Source organism: Haliaeetus albicilla, chromosome 26 (assembly GCF_947461875.1).
Source record: "Haliaeetus albicilla chromosome 26, bHalAlb1.1, whole genome shotgun sequence".
In the NCBI taxonomy this organism is placed as follows: Eukaryota; Metazoa; Chordata; class Aves; order Accipitriformes; family Accipitridae; genus Haliaeetus; species Haliaeetus albicilla.
The window spans coordinates 17978828-17995416 of record NC_091508.1 but is presented as its reverse complement, the minus strand read 5'-3'; the positions used below and the strand labels follow the sequence as shown (position 1 = coordinate 17995416).

The following is a 16589-nucleotide window of genomic DNA, read 5'->3' as shown; positions in this document are numbered from 1 at the left end:
AGCAACCCTAATCCACACACATCTTACAGCTATGTAATGTGTCATGCACAAAGCCCATGGATGGGGGATGGTTTTAGCTTCTGGAGGAGAGGTATTGCCAATGATGGGCATTTTCCTTGAAAGAAAACCTGTAGACCTGTTTGTGGTGGGGATGAGGACTGGGACAGGTGAAGCTGAGCTTGCATGCACGGTAACGTGGTCGTTACCCCAGTACCTGTGCTCGGTGGACACATGCTCTCTTGCAAATTGTGGCTTGCACAAGGCAGCTCTTCTAGAGATCAGAAGCCGGAGCATGAATTGGGGGAGCCTGACTGGAGGATGCCCCATGGGGGAGTCTGGGACCCTACCACATCCTCGTTACCGCTGACCTTGGCACGAGTGCTGCCTGCTGATGGATCGGCTACGGAGCTGGACAAGACCCTGGGGAACCACTGTATTATCTATTATCGTCCCATCAGTGCCTCCCCTGACCCCTCCCAGCTCCGAATGCCACAGGCATCAGGGAAGGAATAAATCTCTGTCTGATACTGAGAGAGAGAAGGGAGCGAGAGCAGGAAAAAGGAGAGATGAAAAATGTCCTTTTTATGACTCTCACAACAAAGCTGGCCACATGATTCGTAGCAAACATTTCTCTGGGAAAAGGGAGGGAGAGAACGGGGGGGAATCAGCAAAAAAGCAGAGCTGCTTCTCCCCCCTGGAAGATGCCCATGGGGAATTAGTAGAGGGGTATAGGTGACCTTTGAAGGTAAATATCCCAGGAAAGGAAAGGGGCCTCAAAGCTTCAGAAAGCTCACTCCAGCGTCTGACACTGCCTTGTGAAATGCTCCATGCAGCACACGTCCACCATGAGCGGAAAGCAGAGGCATAAGTGATCTGCTGTGCTACAGGGACCAGCAGGGCCAGGGCATGATTAATAAGGCACTAATAGCAACCACAGCATTTGTGTTCATTTCTATTTGGGATGATCCAGGAGAGCTCGTACTTGTGAGCCTGGGGAGAACTCCTGACCTTGGTGTCTTTAGGAGACAGAAGCCTTTAGCAGCGCAGCCCAGGGCCTGAGAAGGGGCTGGAGATATGTTGCCAGGGCTTGAGAACCCCCCTGCACACTACTCACGGACAGTTGCAAGACCACAAACGTGTTCCTGTGACAGCTGCTGAGTTGTTTGGGCCTTATAACTCCCTGTGCTGCTGTTCCCAGGGAGGCAGCCCAGCCCTGAGACTGCATGCTGGCACTAGCTGCTATTCCAGCTGTGCAGAAGAGCTGCAGCAGGGCTGTGGGTGCAGACTGGGTATGTTTGCATTGGCGTTCCGGAGATCGTCCCAGAACATCACCGTCATCAGGCAAGGTGGCTGCAGCCAGTTCCAGTGTGATGGGAAGGCACCTTTGCTCTCTGGCCTTCTCAGCTGTGCTGTCTGTGGGCTAGGGAATGACATGCAGGCTCTGTTCTTGGTGAAAAACTTCACTGCACCTGAGGTGTTTATCAAAGAGGACATTTCTAAAGGCAAGCAAGTGCTTGGAGTCATGGAAAAAGACTGTATGCCTTTGTTCTTTTCTTCTGTCTCCAGACAAGCATGTATCTTAGTTGTGAGTGCCTTCCCAAGTAGCAGCACTAAGAATGCAGTAGTACAGGGTTTAGAGTCTGAAAGCAGAAGCAACTTAAATCCATTGACAACTAAGTCATTTTTGACAGGGCAGGTCTTGCTGAACCTGGTCAGCTGTGACTAGGGACAGGCTTGGGCTGGCGAGCGCTCACCAAAGCTGGTATCTTTAACTTGCCAGTCATGGAAAAGTGTGTTAAATTCCCACTTTTACTGAAATGGCTGTAACAACTCCTTGGTAATCCCAGTAATTTGATTTTGTCTATAACGTGCTTTTAAAGTAAAGGGATAAATACAATCAGTCTGCATAAAAGGTAGCTATTAAGGCGCAGGCAAGTTGTACAATAATAACTTTAAATTAAAAGCCCTTTCCCACTACTTCTGCTGTTGTGGGGTCTGCAGATTTTCCTTAAAACTTTTGAAACGTGCCTAGACTTCTTACAGGCAGCCATTTAACCTCCGTTTATGAAGAAATAAAGCAAAATTGATGTTGATTTTGGTCTACATTGGGGGATACTTTTGCAACATAAAAGCCCTTTTGCCTGCAATTTGCAGAGCAGCCCTGTCACATCGGTGAGGGCTGATACTGATAAAGATAAAGCTTTATAGCTGGGGCATTTGCAGCTAACAGCAAGCTAATGCTACATTTTCATTTTGATGCAATTAATGTTAATGTCTGCTACGAAAATTGTCATTAAATACCATTTTAAAATCCATTCAATTTGCATATGCAAAGCCCATTTACTATCATGTAAAATACACGGTGCCGTTCATCATGTCTTTTCTCTAGAATTTGTAGCTGTTATTTTTCTGGTAGTGATTATTATCTAGCTCTTAAAATGAAACCTAATGTCTGGTCCAGACCTGCACAGAGCAAGAAAACCCTCCGTGCTCCAGCAGCAGCAGAGCTGCTTTGGAGCCTCTTTCAGAGGCTTTGAGCGCTTGTTTGTGCTGGACTCACACTGGTTCTTCTGGACCACTGTGCTCTTCAGCCTCACTCGTGCTCCTGTGGAGGACAGGCAGTGGAAGGACCTAGAAGTCAGTCTAAGGTGCTGATGTTCTCCCCTGAAGACTCCCTGTTGCACAATTCCCCATCAGAAAGCAGCACAGCAGGCAGTTAGGAGCTGGTACATGAGGGGGATGTTAAATGGCTTACTTCTAAATGTGGTACCTGTTTGAACCTCAGGCAGGACTCGCGTATGCTGGATGCTTTGTAAAAATCTTTTGGAAGACACTGCGATGCAAAAGACCTAACTTGGTGTGAAGACTTACACATCCTGCTGCATTGCAAGGGATGAATGGGTAGGCTTACGCCTTTCTAAAGGGGTTGCTGGGGGAGCAGCAGGGACCAGCTCCCCTCCAGCCCTTGGGAAGAAGCCCAAGAAAGGAGAAGAGAGCAGTGAAAAGCTTCTTTGCCTCCATCCTGCTGTACTACCAGTTTCTGCCCAATGCAGGGCGATGAACTAACAAGTGGGAGAGAGTGGGATGAAGAACTTGAACTGATCCTTAACTGCACCGGAGTATTTCAACCAGTGGAAACAGGTAGAAATGCTGTTGCTCTGATTTTTCTGACCCTGGGAAGCCATTATTCTGGCTTACAACTCTTCACATTCCTTTAAGTTAAAGGATTGGCATTGAACATATTTTTAAGAGGTTCCAAGCTTTTGGTGCCACAGGTGAAATGGGGATGTATTGTGGCATGTAGATTAGATTTAGGTAGCTGATTATCTGACACACAGATGATATTTTGGGGACTGTGCTAGCTGAGATGTGGGGGAGATGTAGACATGAGGGTAGGAAGGGATAATCTCATTCTGAGAAGGGCCCCAAGCCTTCCCCCTTACCGTGCTGTGATGCCATAAGTCAAGTCTGCAGGTACTTTAGGAGGACATCTCTTGAAGTGGCTATATTCATCATCTTTGCACCGAATGTCCTTGGCCTTGTAGTACAAATTAAATTCGTGGGCTGTGGTATAACCGGCCTTCAGAGCACCACGGTTCATGGTGATGAAGTCTCGGGGCATCTTCTGAACTGAACCAGTTCTGGGCTTTACTGTGTTCCAGTGGCCTATTGCTGGAGATGGAAAGAAACATGAGAGTCAAAGAGAAAAAGATCAGGCAAAGAGAAAAAGAACAGGCATCTTGGGTAACTCCTATATGGGAAGGTGGGCTGATATTTGTGCACCATGCACAAGGGCCTTGTGTGGCTTGCATGCATTTTGCAATGGCTTCACTGTGGAGTGAACTTCATATCCTATTGCACTGCATTTCCTATGGGGACATCTCCCATCTGAATTGCATGTCTTCTCACCCTCCATCTTGGCTTGCTCGGCAAGTCTGATTTCACAGGGGAATTGTCCCTGAGACCACAAAGTAGGAGCTCTAACAAAGTTATGAAAGTGGCCACGTGTATCACCCTTTGCAAGTGCCATACCACTCTCTGCTTGGGCTCTGTGTGATCCTATAAAAGTTTCCAATGTGACAGAGAAACTTTACTAGTCACCAAGCAATTTGGGTAATATTAATGAAAGCGGGTGAATGTTGGGATTTCTTTACCTCCAGCTTGACAAGAAGTATTGAATAGCACAGGGAAGGAGAGGAGAGTGCTTATTAGCATTAGGACTTCCTTGCAGGTCTGTATTTGAGTGGCGTTGTCATACCTTCAGGGACTCCTCCATCTGTCCTGTGCACGTACAGCCCATATGAAAAATCAAAACCTGGCAGGGTGTAGCAGTTTCTCTGGGGCTTCCCCAGTTCTGCCTGCAGAAGAATGAAGTTAAAACAGAAGCATAAAAACCTTTCCTGATAAGTTAAAGCCCCTGAAAATAAAAATTTGTAACAGAACGTGGCCACAAGTACCAGGAGTAGCTCTGGCTCCACTTGGCATGGGTTTGAATCCCACTGTCCATGCACAAGTGAGAGTGACAGGGCAAAAGAACTCACAGCCATGAGGCTTCACCAGAGCTGAAGCCTAAGGGATGCTAAACTTCACACATTTTTACCTGAGTTATAAAGTGACCTAGCCTTGCTGGAAATAGGGATACTGACTCAATATATATGGACTTGAAGTCTCCTCGTTTGGTTAGTTTCTCCTTTGGCTAGGATGCCCAGCCGTGGTGTCTGCTGGGGAGACTGCAGCTAGTCTTAACTTTCCTTTGAGCTATTTCATTTCCAAGTTGTGCCTCCTCCTAGAAAACTGGTGTAAACTTCCCGAAGCACAATCACATTGCCAATCCTGCCTGGGAATAATCAAGACGCAAGGCATGTTGCAGGGGGAGGATAAGGGGGATGAAGAAAAGGGAGCAGAGCCTGGGGTTTATAGCACAGAAGAGAACTTGAGCTCAATAACCTCATTTCTGTTTAGTTTTAAAATGAACCCTTCCCCAGTCCATGTGTGTCCCAGCCTGGTGGTGTCTGTAGGATTAACTGACCTCCCCTCACCCCTTTGTCTCTACCCTCCCATCTCCATGGTGAAGTCACTGCAGGATGTGTGTGTCTTGAAACCTTATTGCTGCTTGAAAGGGAGGCGGTGGAGGAGGGAAGGGGTGAGAGCCTGGCAGCCTGGGTCTGTGCCTTCCTGCTAGGGGAAGCTGGAGCAGGGTCAGGCAACAAGTCCCCTGGAGCCCTGAGGCATGGTTTGGGTGCTTTGGGACAGGTTATTTTGCATGGGAAGGGTGTTGGAGGAGCTGGGGGGTTGTAGGTGTTGGCAAAATGAAAGTGCTGAAATCCTACTCTAGTGCTTCTCTACAGGTGAATCATTGAACATTAGCATTGAGATGACTGTTATTACACTCCAGAGTGAACACTCTCTGGATCAGGAGAGGCTGAATTGAATGCAGCCCTTTTTGCAGGGACCGAGTGAAAAGAATAAGACTGAAAATGAACAACCTCCAACTTGCCACTATGGCAGGTTGAGGCTGTACAGCGGTTGATAAGGGATGCAGCTTACCGGAGCTACTTGTATGGGAACATCAACCAAACCCAAATTTACGTTCTACTCCCAGACAGCACCGTGCAAACCCTGGCCAGGGCCTCGGAACAGCCATGGCTCTGCTGTATCTGGCAGCCTGGTGGCCCCTTTGCAATGTGCTGTTAAAGGGTACTCACCAAGTGTGCCTGATGCTGCTGAGCAGCTTCAGCTGTTCTGCATCACCCTCAGCTCAGGCAAAACTCTCACTGAGCCAGTTTTGCCTGGAGAGCGAGGGTTAATAACCCCTGCCCAAAACAGGCACTTTTCCAGAGGGCTCTGTGTTGAAGTCTCTAGAATTTGCTCATAATTGCTCAAACTTTTTTGCCTGGAGCCATTTTTTTGTGCATTCAGTTTGGAGTTTCTCAGCTCCCATCTCTATACTGCAGCTACACGAAAACTTGAAAGCACACAGTGGCTGTGGCACCGGGATCCTCACCAGCATGTCCAGGGCTGAGATCGTGCCTGCTGGCTTGAGTGACTTGTCTGTGTTGTGACAACAGGTCTGCTCCTTTGCAGATCCTGACAAACTGGCTGTCAGGTTTGCCAGTTTGTGATCATTGGGATCATTGGGCCTGCAAGCCCGTACAGTGATGTTTTCAGTTAAATCCATGGTCTTGCTTCTCAGGTCTGGGAGGGAGGTACTTCGTCTTGGTCCCCTTAAATCCATGCACTTGTGATGCTATAAAGCAGGTGTGGTATTCCCATGACTCTCAGGAGCAAAAGTTCACCAGAAAATGAATTTTCTAGACTAGCTAAGATCCTTTGATAGGCTTGAAAACCCCATCAGGCTCCTTGCCCTGTGCAAAGCTACAGATCCTTTGTTGCAAACAGACCTTTTTGAAAGCAATCGACTCAGCTACCTGATACAACCTGTGCATAACATGGCTGCATTCTCCCAGCTGCCTCCTGTGAACTTCTAGCAGAGGAAGGGACTGTCCCTTGCAGACGTGTCCAGCACCGAGCACGATGGGAGTGAGTGGGCTTTTAGTGCTACCGCAACTGAAATATCACACGGCGGTGCTAAACCATATGTGCATGCTGTGTGTGAGTTAGGGAGCTCAGGCAAAGTGTATAAACCGGTGCCAGGGATGATAAAGTAGCTTGCATTGCTGATCTATTTCTCCTGTATTTAGAGGCATTTGTACGCTAGCTATTTTTAGATTAGTTGTCACTGATATACAAGGGAAATGGTGTAACGTTCCTCAGATGCATGAGAAAAGGCTTTTTCCAGGGATTATATTCTGATACCGGATCAGCTAAGTGAGGTCAGAAATCTGCTATGATGGTGAAGGTGTGGCAGATGGGAGAAAATTGCTGAGAAACTGCAGGAAAGAAGAGAGGTTTGTAACCTGTGGCAAAGCTGCTTCCAAACCTTTGAATGCAGAACCCTATAGAATGGAAGAAATTACAGGATTTAAAGATTCTCTTTTGTAGAGCACCTGAAGTTAACACAGTTGGGTGTTTACTCCATTGCAAAATGAGTGCACGCTGTTTCCTTTTATGATCAGGTGGCATTTTACAGTCACTTTGCACTGAATAAATAAAACTGAAGGTGCTGGATAATTAATTAAAAAAAAAAAAAAAGTCTGGTCCAATATGTTGAACACAGAGAGAACCTGTGCCTGAAGAAAATCAATGGACTCGGAGGACTCTGGTTGCTTGCCAACATCTTTTACCCACAAAAGCAAAGAAGGGGAAGGAGGTAGCAGGAATGAATCTTGCTCAGTGTAATCCAAGATTACAGCCTTTCTCATTCATAAATTAGAAAAACGCTGTTGCAACCTCATAGGCTGGTTTCAGTTGTTTGTCCTGGGGCATTGTAGGTGTGCTGTGTCATAAAGCGGTGGGGAGAGCGAGCCAAAGTTGATGCAGAAGCCCACTGTTTTCTTCCCCAGCTCCAGCACCGTTTTCTGTGTTCAGGTTTAGCCTGTCACAAAGCTGCTTGGCTGGAATACAGATCTGTCTGACAGCTGTGCCCATCAGCAGACAACTTCATTAAACCTCATTAAGATGTCATTTCTCTGCCTTATTTCCCACCTCTTGGCTCTAATTAAAACCGTCTCTCTCTGCATCCCAGGCGGTCCTAATTTTCTCTGGGTACCTTCTGCAAGTTTTCTCCCTTTACGACCTCAGTGAGGAAAATCCAGCATCTTAAATACTGTTTATCCAGCCCTTTCGGAAAAGACAGCTCTAGACTTTTTCCTGAAGCATTCCCAGAGCATCTTGCAGAGATCATCACCTCCTCCCAGGGCTGCAAGAGACGTGTGCTGAGGCTTTGTTTGCGCTCTCAAACTGTCTTTAAGGATTCGGCTAATGCACCCTTTCCCCTTGGACACGATAATTTTCATGGTTGAATCTGGTGTGTCTGAAATGGGTTTGGAGGGTGCCGTGCTCAGACTGGCTGCAGTGCAGTGGTGGGGGTGTTTGATTAGTGGGGATACCCTGCTCAGTTGAAGAGTGAGTGGTGTTGAGTGTATCGAGCTCCCTGGCCTGTGCTAGGTAGTTTTTGATTTGTGCAGCCCCAGGTTTGAGGCCTGGATTTGTATCTGAGTGTCTAATGGGGTTGGAAAATTTTTGCTGTGAAAGAGGACAGCTCGGAAATGGGTCTGTTTGTAAGAGGTGGGCATGTTGCAAAGGTGTAAGGAAATACAAAACCTTTAAGGATTCCAGGGTTTGTTGAAAGACTTATTTGTGTTTCATCCCCTGGTATTTATGGCCCATTGACGCACATTGCATCAATTTTCTAAAGATGACTGAGACTGTGAGAGGGGTAGGAGACGTGTCTGCGCAGAGAGGTACAGCGAGAGATGGAGGCATGGGTTTTTAATCCCTGCATCTGAGGCAGCCCTTCACTGGGAGGATACGCTGGGCAAATCCATGAATCTTCTCTGCTTTGACTCAGCCAGGGCTCCCCTGTCCCCTCCTTGAAGGCTCTGCCCTGCGGACGCCTGCAAACCCTGCACCGGTGCATTTTCAGCCTGCCAGGCACTGGTTCCTTCCCTACCTTCTGTTCCCCTTTTCATTACACCCCCTTGTACAGTAAAGCCTCCCGTCACGCTGCCATTACTATTATTATTGCAGATTTACTGCACTTGCAGAGTGAAGTGATTGCGGTGACAAGGCCCAGCATTTTTCCTTCCTTCCCCCCGCGACAGCTTGAAATCAAGCCCTTCATTTGCATTTACATGATCTTGCTGTGCAGCTTATGAGATCGGGAGATTTATTTGCTACTTAGCTTGATGTTTGATTACACTCTAAGAAGGCAGTGAGCTACAAAGTGCAGGGATACATCAGAACTGAGCTACTGAAAGCCCCTGGGGGACAGTAACTCAACATCAGGTTTAGGTAGATGAGAAAGGGAATGTTCAGTGTTTTGAGAAAGGCAAATTTGATGAGGTTTTTCTTTAAAGGTGGAGGGAAAAACTTACTTTCCCTCTCTGACAAAAAATGGTTGGGAAAACAAGAATGTTGTTACAAAAACACACCTGAAAATCTGGATTTGTTAGTGCAGAAGAAATCCTAGCAGGGGCTGGTGGCTGCTGGGCTGCCTGCCGCTAACTGCTTGTAACTTCCACTCCCAAGAAGATTATTAATAATAAGTTGGCAGTTATCTTCGAAGCTTTTCATAAACATTAAAGGTCAAAGTTGAAGTTTTGCTTGATGAAGGACCATGAAATCTGTCCCTGTTTTATTAAGCTTCAAAACATGCCACCGAGCACTAATCCTGCTGTAATATTGGGGAAACTGAGGCAGGGAATCAGTGTGCCCATGCAGGATAGCAAAGGGAATAGAGTTTGGATTGGGGAGAACTGGACTATTCCCAGTACTCTACCGTGTTCAGAGTGGGAGACAAAATTGCTATAGTGTCCCATAGTGGTGTGAGAGTCTTCCGGAGAAAAGGGTGATGGTTGGGCAAACTGCTGCCCTCACGGTCAGGAACAGTAAAGCTCAAGGATCTTACTGTGAGTTTAACTCCTTTCATTACAAATACTCCAGATAGGGTAGAGACATTGCTAACCCAGAGTATGTCTAGACATGCAGTCTGCACTAACCTCTGCTCCTGACTGACCTGCACTGGGACCTGTAGCCTTATTAGGTACAAACCTTTGATTGTCAGGTCTAAACTTGAAAGATTTTCCCCTCTAGAAGCTACGTTTTGCATTACACTGGCAGCAGAGGACTGCAAGGATGGATGGGACACAGGCATCCCGCTCACTGGGTTAGGTAGAGCAGTTAGAGAAGGCAGACAGCACTTCCAGCCCAGGGTTCTACCTACCCAACCCCAGACACCGGTGTGCCCCTTCCCATCTTCTCTGCTCACAGCGCGGCTGTAACGCCGACAACCGAGGGCCACACACGTGGGTCCCCGACACAGAAACCCATATCTAAGGCAAGACACCCGCTATCTGGTACAGTAGCTTTGTGTGCGAACTGTTTGTACTTAGCTTTTAGTCTTGAAAATTGCCATGAGATACGCTATTACAATTAATCATTAAAGACTTAAGAAAGAGTATAGCCCATTACATAAAAGACTCCAGCGATGATCTTTATCCAACTTGTAAAATGGGCAGACTTGATGCGACTGAATAATTTTCCTCTCATCTGCACAAAATCATGAATGCAAGTCATACTTTGAGCCTGAAGTGAACACTGCGAGACCAGCCTATAATTACCAAAACAGAAAAAAAAGAACAGCGTTTTCTAATGAATGACAAGCCACTAGGTGGAAATCTAATTTGGTCTAATTAAGCAGCCTTTGTGAGGATTTGTCTTTAGATGAAAAGAGGGAGCCAAAGAGATCTAAATGCAAATGAACTCTATCATTTTGGTTTTAAAGGGCCAGACATATATGAAAGTATTTGCGTACACAATACTTTCATTTGTCTTCATAGGTGTATTCACCTTCTAGTTTTCTGTTGAAAAAAATCCTCTTTGCCCCAAAATTCTGGGACTCTGAATACTATTCGCTCTTTATTGAGTTAGAAGATAACATGCTGTTAGAGGGACAATTTTAGCAGTAGGGTATCACAACTGTTAAAATTGCCTTTCTCTGTAACAGGGCTGCTTCTTTCTGCTGTTTGAAAATGGTTTTGGAAAAAAAAAAAGGATGCTTTTTGCTAGGGAGTCAGATCCCAAGCCTGCTGCTGTCGGTGTGTGACACCATATAACTCTCGGGTCTTTGGGGGCACGTGCTGGACCCTGAGCTCCTCCTCGGTGCCTCTGTGTCAGTGTGAATTACTTCAGCATTGATAAATCACCAACGCCTTGCCCAGTTGTGCTATTTCTGCTGATTCTGCCAACAGTCTCAACGCTGGGAGCAGGCAGCCCAAGTACAGCCCCAAAGGCTGAGACTCACTGAGGTGTTTGAGTATAATTGAGATGGAAATATTGAAAACTCTCTTCTCCTGCTCTATTAAATTTGGTCCTGACTTTAAGATAAATTTGTGTCTGTGTAAGGTTTCGTGCCAGCACTGAAGCTCGAAGAAGCATATGTGTTTCTGTAGTCGGTGTCACAGCTTGTGAAGTTCACATCAGCCTCCACTTGCTTGTAAGCCCTGAAGAAGCAGCGTGGTCTGTAGTCATAAGACAAAGCTGCTGGCAGGAAGGACGGGTTATTTGGGCTTAGTGAGGATGGGAGCAGTTTACAGCTACTGCTAGATTGAGGTCTTACCTGTACCTGATCTTTCTTGAGCTACAACCACCATTCGCCTCTAAGAGGCAGAATGAGCCTGGGAGAGGTTTGAGGACATGTAGGGATGATGGCAGAGAGGTTTGGTACAGCGTGGAGTGGCCCCAGAGCAGCTGAATGGAGAGACATCTCTGAGTCCTTGCTCTCCCTATAGGCAACATCAGGGGAAAAATGAGGTGCATAGGTACAGATCAGGGTGGGAAAATCAGTGGAATAATTCTATCTTTGATGTAGCAGCAGTTCTGGGACCTTTGGGGAGAATGTGGGCAGAATAGTGCGTAGCACCTTGGCAAAAAAAAGCTGTTTTACTATCTTTGCATTTGACTCCCCAGAGAGATGTGGGGCCTCCAGAGAGTAGCTGGAAAGGGTGTAGCAGGGTTGTAATTTCCCAGAGAACTACAGTCTTGGGGATCCCTGCTGTGTTGCAAACCCTGAAGCCAAAATTCTGCCAGGGAATGCTTTTGCTCAGTGTCTGTTGGCTTCAGTGGGAGCACTGAGTTTTAGCTGAGAGCAGGATGGGGGTTATTTGAAGATGAGAGAGAACATTCTCTAAATGTTGAAGAGATGGGACAATCTTTTTAAAAAAAAAAAAAAGTTTCCATCCCCTTCCAGCAGTTATGACCTTTTCTCTGTGTTTCATCCTTAGTTATATCTGTTCTATAAACCTCCCCATCTGCTACTTCAAGAAAAATCCCCTTATGTTCTCAAGGCCAGATGTTGTCCCAGATTATGTCCAGCACAACTCAATTCACTGAAGCTGCTGTTTACACCGTGTAACTTGCTGCTGGCTCCTTCAACTCCATACAGGTAGTTTTAATTTCCTCCTCCTGAATTTCTTTCGGTGCTGTAGAACATATTAGGCTAAATGCTGCCAGTGTAGCATCCATACAAGCCACAATGACATTAAAGGAGTTGAATGCAAGTGAGAATTCAACTGTGGGCCTTTCTGAGCAGGCTGAATATGGCCACATTCCCTGTATAGCAAAATAATTCCCCAGGGGCACAGACCTCTGATTCTTAGGGCCAAATTCAATCCCTGGCTGCAAATGACATACTGGCTGCCTTGAGAGCCACCTGTCATTTCACAGCAGAATCTGCCTGAAGTCAATACACTTGTGGTACCTCCTAGAACAAAATATTCAAATATTTCAGACTAACAGACAACTTGTTAAGTTCGGGCAAACCTCTGGTTCAGGAATCTCTCAGCTTTCACTCAAGAGAAACTCTAATCTCTGATCACAGATGCAGGAACTTACCACCTTCAGTCACCTCATGCACAGAATAATCTCCATTTTCATTAGAGAATAGATAAAGTTTTTGCTGTTAAAAAAGGATGCTGTTTCTTTAATGTAATAAAACCTCAGCAGGACAGAACGTCTTTACTAGACTATCCCCCACTATTCCCACAAGAAATCAAATATAATCCTATTTAAGAAGCTTTAAATAATTTTGAGCTTTCATATTGACTTATTAAAATGCAGCTTAAAAAACGCCTTCCTTGCAATCCCTTTACAAGGGTCAGGGATATAAAATTTGAAGAAATATGATTAGTAGATCAGTTGGAAAGATATATGTGGCAGCTTCCTATTTTATTATTTAAAATGCCCTTTTAGAAGAAAAGGTGATTCTGTAAAAAGTGGCACCATCTCCCTGAAGGAACCTGGTCCCAGGGTTTCCAGTCCTTTCTCCTGCATTCAGCACCCAACACATCTACCAGGTTTTTCTTAGACCTGAAGAGCTCTTGCAGCTGGGACAGAAGAGTTGGTTTCTGTGTCCTCATACTCCAGCAAAATAGAGGCTCATCAGGCTCTAAGCACAGAATAAGGCAGTAGCACTTGTGGCCATTTGTTGCTCGGCGCAGAACACAAAGTGATGGTAATAGGGATGCAAATATGCCACAGAGGACGGAGTCATTGCAGAGCTGTGAGCATGGGTATGGCTTGGCCCACAGAGCCTTCCTTTTACTGCCTGGGACCTTTGAGGGATGAAGAGCTCCTGTAACCTTTCAGATGTTGGTTGGAGTGGGATGAGTGCCTTTTTCACTTTGTAAACACTATGTGTTGGAATAGAAAATTGATGAAATTAGGATGAAATGGGGTTCCTGCTGTGCTGACTTGAACTCTCTGCAGGGTGAACTGCACCTTATCCAAGCAATGGCTACAGACTCCACCAGTGCATCCTGAGGGGTCCAGGCAGAAATCTCCTTCCAACAGATTTCAGTCCAGTTGCCCACGTTCAGTCCTTTTGACTTGGGAAGAACTGGGATTGTAACCAAGAACCTTTTTGGGGCACATCATTGCTAGAAAAATTAACTGGAAGGTGCTAAGCAGAGAGAACGTTGAGTTGTCCTGAGCTTCCACTCTGCAGTTCTCCTGGGATTAGCAGGGTTGTATGGATGTAAATGATGAGACAATTTGACCCCAGCTCTTGAAGTATATTAAATACAGTGAAGACCCAAATTGTGCTGTCAGTTAGACAGAACTCCCATTAAGCACAGAAGGTCTTGTGCTAATGCAAGAATCTGCCCGAATCATTTGCTCTGTCCTACAGCAAAATGTATTCAACATGCTGAAATTTGACTGGAAAACCTAGTGAGCAAAATCACACCCTGCCCATTACACTTACAGCCAGTTACTGTGAGATCCTAATGTGTCAGACTTTCTCTGGGAAATAAGGCAACTAATAACTTTACTTCTGCCTAAGGCTGGACTTTGGTCAAGGCTGTCAAGGCTCCTATGATTTTTATGTGTTTTTTGAAAAAATATCCATGATTTTGACACATTGGGACTTCTGCATGTGAGCAAGCAGGGAACTGTAATAGCTGAACTTCCCCAAGAGCTGCAGTGCTCAACCTTGGGCTCTCTGCAGGACAAACACCAAAGAGACCTGAGCCCACTAGTGCCTCTGTGTCTTCAGCTCCCAAAGCAGTCAGTGGCAGTCAAGTGTGATTGACTGCTGGCAGGATCTTGCCCAGAGTTTTCTCCTGTGGCAGAAAAAGAAGCAGTGACACCAAAGGCAAGACCAGCAAGTACTGGAGAGGGCCTTAGTCCCCCAAGGAGTTGTCGTGCCCTGCCCTGCCTTCCTAATTTTCTACATTTATGACAATAATTGTGAAACTGGGCTGAAATAGCACTGGGAAGTTGCTGCCAATGGTTAAAAATTATTGTTGCCTATGGGTTGATCTTATTCATGGTACTAAAAACACAGCAAAAGTTATCTGGCTTACAAACTAATGCTCGTTACCTTTGAAAGATATATATATAATTCTAAAATTCCCCATAATCCTACATCTGACTCCCTCATTGCTTTCCCCACCAAATTTTCTCGATACAATTTCAGCTCGGCTTTGTTCTATTGTTTTTCTCTCCAATCCTATATTTTTTTGAAAGGGTAGAACATAACGCGTCAGATATTGCTCAAGTGACATACACGAGTAGCCCAATTGCTTTCAAAGGGGCTACCTTGTGAGGCAACCAAGAGTTGGCTCGAAAAAGTCACTTCATAATTGCATCATATTTGCCAAATCAGATGTTTTACGCGCTTAAGAATTCTCTATGTTCCCTTCGTGCTCAGCCATTACAAAAGGCTCTTGCTCTGCTGGAGTTCTGACCCATATTTTCCCTGCTGCAGTCCAAATTTGGCTGCTAAAAGGTAAAGGGAAAAAAATCTCTGTCTCATCACATCTCTCCCAAACCCTGTTCAGCTGCTGTGGTATTTTCCTTCATTATACTGCTGCCTCAGACTGTAAACCTCTCTAATTTCCTACATCGCAGCTATTTATTTAAATGCTAACTCGCATTATGAAGTGATAATCCACAAGCGCAGGAGATAATTTATGAAGCATTTAAATTAAGAGGAGCAGCTAATTGGGAGCATGTGTCTTATAAGCCTTGCTAACACCAGAAAACTACAAATTAGGGAGAAAATGGAAGATATTTTTATCTTGCTTTTTTCTTTTGTAATGCACTGAGGAAAAATATTACCATACATCACACAAACACTGCTGTTCACAGAAGTCTTCTTTTCTGTTGTTCGCTTCATAGTTAGTCTAACACACAACGCTCTCGTTATTACAAATTCCTCATTATAACACACAAAATAATCTTTGCTCTCAGAGAAGGTGGAATGAGGTGGGGTTTTCTGTCTCCAAATAAAGTGGAATAAATTTTCCAGGAAAGGTCCCCTTCTCAGCTACACGCATTAATTTAAAAGAGCAAAGACTCCCTTGTTACATAGGGATGTTAAAGTGCATTTAATTTAGGACTGCATCATGCTGTAAGAGTTTTATAGTTTTTTGTTGAAAAGAGAATGAGCATAAATGGCTGTGAATTAGGGAAAAGCAAATGTGCTGCAGCCACAGGGCTGGAGGGAATGCATTTCGGATGCTCTGTTCAGATTTTGGCACCAAAGTCACAAACTTTGATTTCGCTGCAGCTTTGTGGTGGTTTATTCATAAAGACTAATATTGACCTGAATCTGAATAGCAATATACCCGTCAATGTGCAATTCCCAGCATACAGCTGTATGACAGAGATGACTTGCTAAATGCTGCTGGGACGGGCTGATGGGGAAAGGAGGGTTTTGACACCCAGGCCAAGACAACAGCACTGGGGAAGGTGATAACCATCCCCAGCTTGAAGTTCCCAATCATGCACCAGGTTCCCTGAGTTTGCTCTTGGAGGCTGTTGCCTCAACAGGGAAGGTGAGTGGGTGTCCTCAGGAGGCAGCTGCCTTTGCCTGTAAGTATAACACCCCTTTGGTTGCCTTTTTGGATGTTGGTGCTTCAATCAGAGGAAATGGCTGGGATGTTCTGTAGGAGCAAGAGGGTTTCTCTGCACTCCCCAAAGAGCATCTCAGGCACCCAGAGGATTGCATTAACACAGTTCAGAGGGAACTCATGGGATATGGAGAGTGAAGCTGACAGTAAGGACCACCTCAATATACAGCCCCCTCCCAGCCTTCAGCAACCACTTTAGAGTAGTTTTCAGCACAGTTGTGTGAGATCTTTAGTTAGGATCCTCCTTTACTAGGCAACCAATTCTTGTGGGTCCCTTGTGTGGTTACTTGAGACAGATTTGCTGTTGGAGTAAAATATTGTGCATACACCCTGCCTTGCAGGGTGCTTAGGAACCGACCGCAGTGAGGTCCTTGCACGGAGGATACTTTGCAAGTGTGTGTGTGAATTCAGGCCCTACACATGACTGCATATGTGTGCACTGCGTGTCTAGAAAATACCTCACGTTAATCTTTGCATTCCTGTTTCTGCTCTTACAAATCTCCCTTTACATATATCCTGTCAAAAGCAGTCAGCAAACAGGCTCTGGCATTATTG

General features: G+C 45.6%; 1 protein-coding gene across 1 annotated transcript in view; it reads right to left on the bottom strand.

The window, feature by feature from the left end:
• CFAP77 (cilia and flagella associated protein 77) overlaps positions 1-16589 on the bottom strand; it is a 61893-nt gene that overhangs the window by 20830 nt on the left and 24474 nt on the right. Inside the window, exons 2-3 of the mRNA XM_069770786.1 lie at positions 4259-4358; positions 3444-3672 (exon numbers count right to left, since the gene is read on the bottom strand). Coding sequence (XP_069626887.1) covers positions 3444-3672; positions 4259-4358 — 329 coding nt within the window. The remainder of the gene's footprint in view (positions 1-3443; positions 3673-4258; positions 4359-16589) is intronic.